Source organism: Ambystoma mexicanum, chromosome 4p, assembly GCF_040938575.1.
Source record: "Ambystoma mexicanum isolate Mex_15411 chromosome 4p, UKY_AmexF1_1, whole genome shotgun sequence".
NCBI lineage: Eukaryota > Metazoa > Chordata > Amphibia > Caudata > Ambystomatidae > Ambystoma > Ambystoma mexicanum.
In genome coordinates this window covers 31,191,561-31,194,680 of record NC_090927.1, presented here as the reverse complement: position 1 = coordinate 31,194,680, position 3,120 = coordinate 31,191,561, and the positions used below count along the sequence as shown (strand labels likewise).

The following is a 3,120-nucleotide window of genomic DNA, read 5'->3' as shown; positions in this document are numbered from 1 at the left end:
AAGCCTTTAGGGATAGGTAGGCATTTTGACAATTATTTGAATGAAAGTTATTGTTGGAAATGCCACCTTTGTGTCTGACGCCTATTTCTGACTTACCACAATCTGTGGAAAGAGCTATTTGTAATCTAAGGAAAAGAAGGCAACAAAGCATGTGAGCCATTCGCTCACTCCTTCTGTAAAATGTATGCCACCAGGCATTTCACACACCTGGGAGGAATGAGGGACACTTTCAGCTATATGGAGTAGACTTGTATGCATGTCCTTAGGATGTACAAAGTGCATACATGTGTGTTGTCCAGGAATATGTAAATGTTGTTTGCGTCCTTGGCCTATCACAGGCAATGGATAGTAGGATAGCAAGGCAATAGTTATGTCCCTGGAGATATTCTTGAAGGGTGTCTTCCCAAAACAACATGGCTTTGTAGTCCTACCCAGGGATGGGAGGAAGGAGTTCAAGCCTTGCAGGACTAGCATTTGGTCCTGAGAGCTGTGTGATGTGGTGCACAATACATGTGCAAAGAGTTACAAGAGTCACATCTATTTCAGAGGGTGCAGTAAAGCATGGAACACTGGTGTTTGACAAGCATGTGTGCCTTTACTGAGATATATGTGTGTAAGACTGCAACCCCATGTTCTACTAGCATGTGAGTCTGTGACAGGGCATGTTATGGCTGTACCTGGACATATGATACTGTATATCACAATTGATGACCACACCGTGTGAATGTCTGTGTAATGCCACTTCTAGTTATTTTGGTGAATTTGTGGGGACTCCTCCCAACCTCCATTCCTCACCAGCCTTTGAATAAGTTAAGGAGCACAATCATAGCAACTGTGCTAGTACTAGAGTGTGATCCAGTTTCACCATGTACATATGTTAATGATCTGTTCATGCACATTGTTCCCTCAGGTGTTCTGTCAAGCCATTATGGAGTTAAACCAGACCCTTGTGACAGAGTTCATCCTCGTGGGATTCACTGGAGCTCGTTGGATGCATATATCCCTTTTTGTTGCTGTCTTGTTACTCTACATCGTCTCACTGCTGGGAAATGTTGTCATGGTGGTTGTGATATTCATTGATCCTCGACTTCACACCCCCATGTACTTCTTTCTCTGGAATCTTTCCCTACTGGAGGCCATCAACATCTCATGTATTGTTCCTCTAATGTTAGCGCACCTCATGTCAGACCACAGGTCCATGTCAGCCGCTGGCTGTTTCACGCAGTGTTTTTTCTATTTTTACCTGGTCACCATGGTTTTTGTCCTGCTGCCCATCATGTCCGTTGATCGCTACGTAGCCATATGCAATCCCTTGCGTTACGCCACCATCATGAATAACCGGCTCTGCATTCAACTAGTGATTGGCTCTTGGCTGGCTTCCCTCCTTTACATCTCCGGCCCCACTGTCATCATAACCAGACTTCCTTTCTGCGGCCCGAATGTCATCAACCATTTCTTCTGCGACAGCGCAGCTCTCATGCATTTGGCCTGTGTTGACACCGGATTCATCGAGCTGGTCATTGGACTCATATCAATGGTCATGCTGATCTGTTCACTGGCATTGACCATCTTGTCGTACACCTTCATTATTTGTACCGTTCTGAAGATCCCAGTGACCGGTGGTAGAGGGAAGACCTTCTCAACCTGCAGTTCTCACCTGGTTATGGTCACAATAGCCTATGGAAGTTCCATTTTTATTGAAGTCAGCCCGGCTCTGAATCCTTCCATCGAACTCTACAAAAGCGTCAACATGTTCAGCAGCTTCATCTCCCCTTTGATGAACCCACTTGTCTACACTTTCAAAAATAATCAATTCAAGGAGGCATTTAGAACACTTCTCCGTAGGTGAAGGCTCTTCCTCGTGAATGCACTGGTAGCACTGTCTATAATGAACCAGCCAGTTCCCTCAGTAACTGATTTATTTAATGTACTCCCCCTACTCAGGGCACTCAAAAGAGTTATTACCAAAAGGGCTGACCTAAGAAGCCCTGCTATGAAGTTGGAATGGCATTCTGAGTAAAAACAGAAACTGTTTGGGGGATATGATCGGTTATTTATAATGTGCTTAACACCCAGAGGTTTCTAAGCGCGGACCCGGGGGTCGAATCTGTGGTGCTCCGTGTCGTCATGCTTCCAAGGCGAGCATGTTGCCCCTGAGCTATCCTCCCGAGACAATTAAAGATCAATTAAATACCACAAGTGGACATACATTTTAAACATCTAAACACTTCTTATAAAATAATTCAAAATATTGTTGTGTGTTTTGGGAGGTGGCGTAGGCAGGGATGAGCTAGGATGCTTGGGTGGGGGTTGTTAGCTGTGAGTCAGGATTGGAATAGTCAGGAAACTGTGAGCAGGGGTGGGTGGGCAGTCGAAGGCAGAGAGGTGGGCTTTGGTTGTTAGAAGAGATTGACCGTGGGTTGGTGAGGAGAAATGCCACAAAATCAACAGACAGACAGAGTGAAGGAGAAGAAGGGGGAGAAAATAGTACAGCAAGGATGGCTGCAACATGGACAGGAAACGGGCAGGAGCAGTGGGACGGAGAGGAGCGGTACGGAGGGCCCCAGTGGCAAGGGAGGCCTACGAGAGGACGAGGTGGGTACAGAGGATCAAGAGGAGGCCTCGGAGGAATGGGGAACAGAGGATTCGGAGGACCTGGGTTGAGGGGAGGACCGCAAGGATCATGTTGGAACTGCGGGAGGTGGGGGCATTATTCAAGGGAGTGCAGAATGCGACCTATGGGATACTATTTAGGACAGCCCCCCATGGGAAACGAACAGCAGTACGGTCACTCACACCCAGGCAGTCCCTATGGTTTACCCGTAGGAGGGAATAGACAGAATGAACAGTTTGTAATGAGCTGCAAATGCAACAAAGACAGTAACATCCACAACAACCACAGCAGAGAGGTATACCACGACACATGGCAAGGCAGAACACTATGGCTAATGCAAACAACAATACTTTTGCAACATCTGCAAATGGCACACCGGCACCTTTTCGCGGTGCAGCGGTGGTGGGAGATAATGTATTCTCTGTTCCAGGAACAGAGGCATATGCAGATTAGGACAGCCCACAGAAAGCACCTGCGTGTCCAGTCCTATCCACTACCCTACGTGC

The 3,120-nt window shown here is 47.0% G+C and overlaps 1 protein-coding gene across 1 annotated transcript; it reads left to right on the top strand.

Annotated features, from left to right (window-relative positions):
- Nucleotides 1–1,252: 1,252 nt before the first annotated feature.
- On the top strand, nucleotides 1,253–1,849 carry LOC138452704 (olfactory receptor 6C70-like). The gene has a single exon (XM_069605052.1). The coding sequence runs from the start codon at nucleotides 1,253–1,255 to the stop codon at nucleotides 1,847–1,849; it is 597 nt and encodes a 198-aa protein (XP_069461153.1).
- The last annotated feature ends 1,271 nt before the right edge of the window (nucleotides 1,850–3,120 follow it).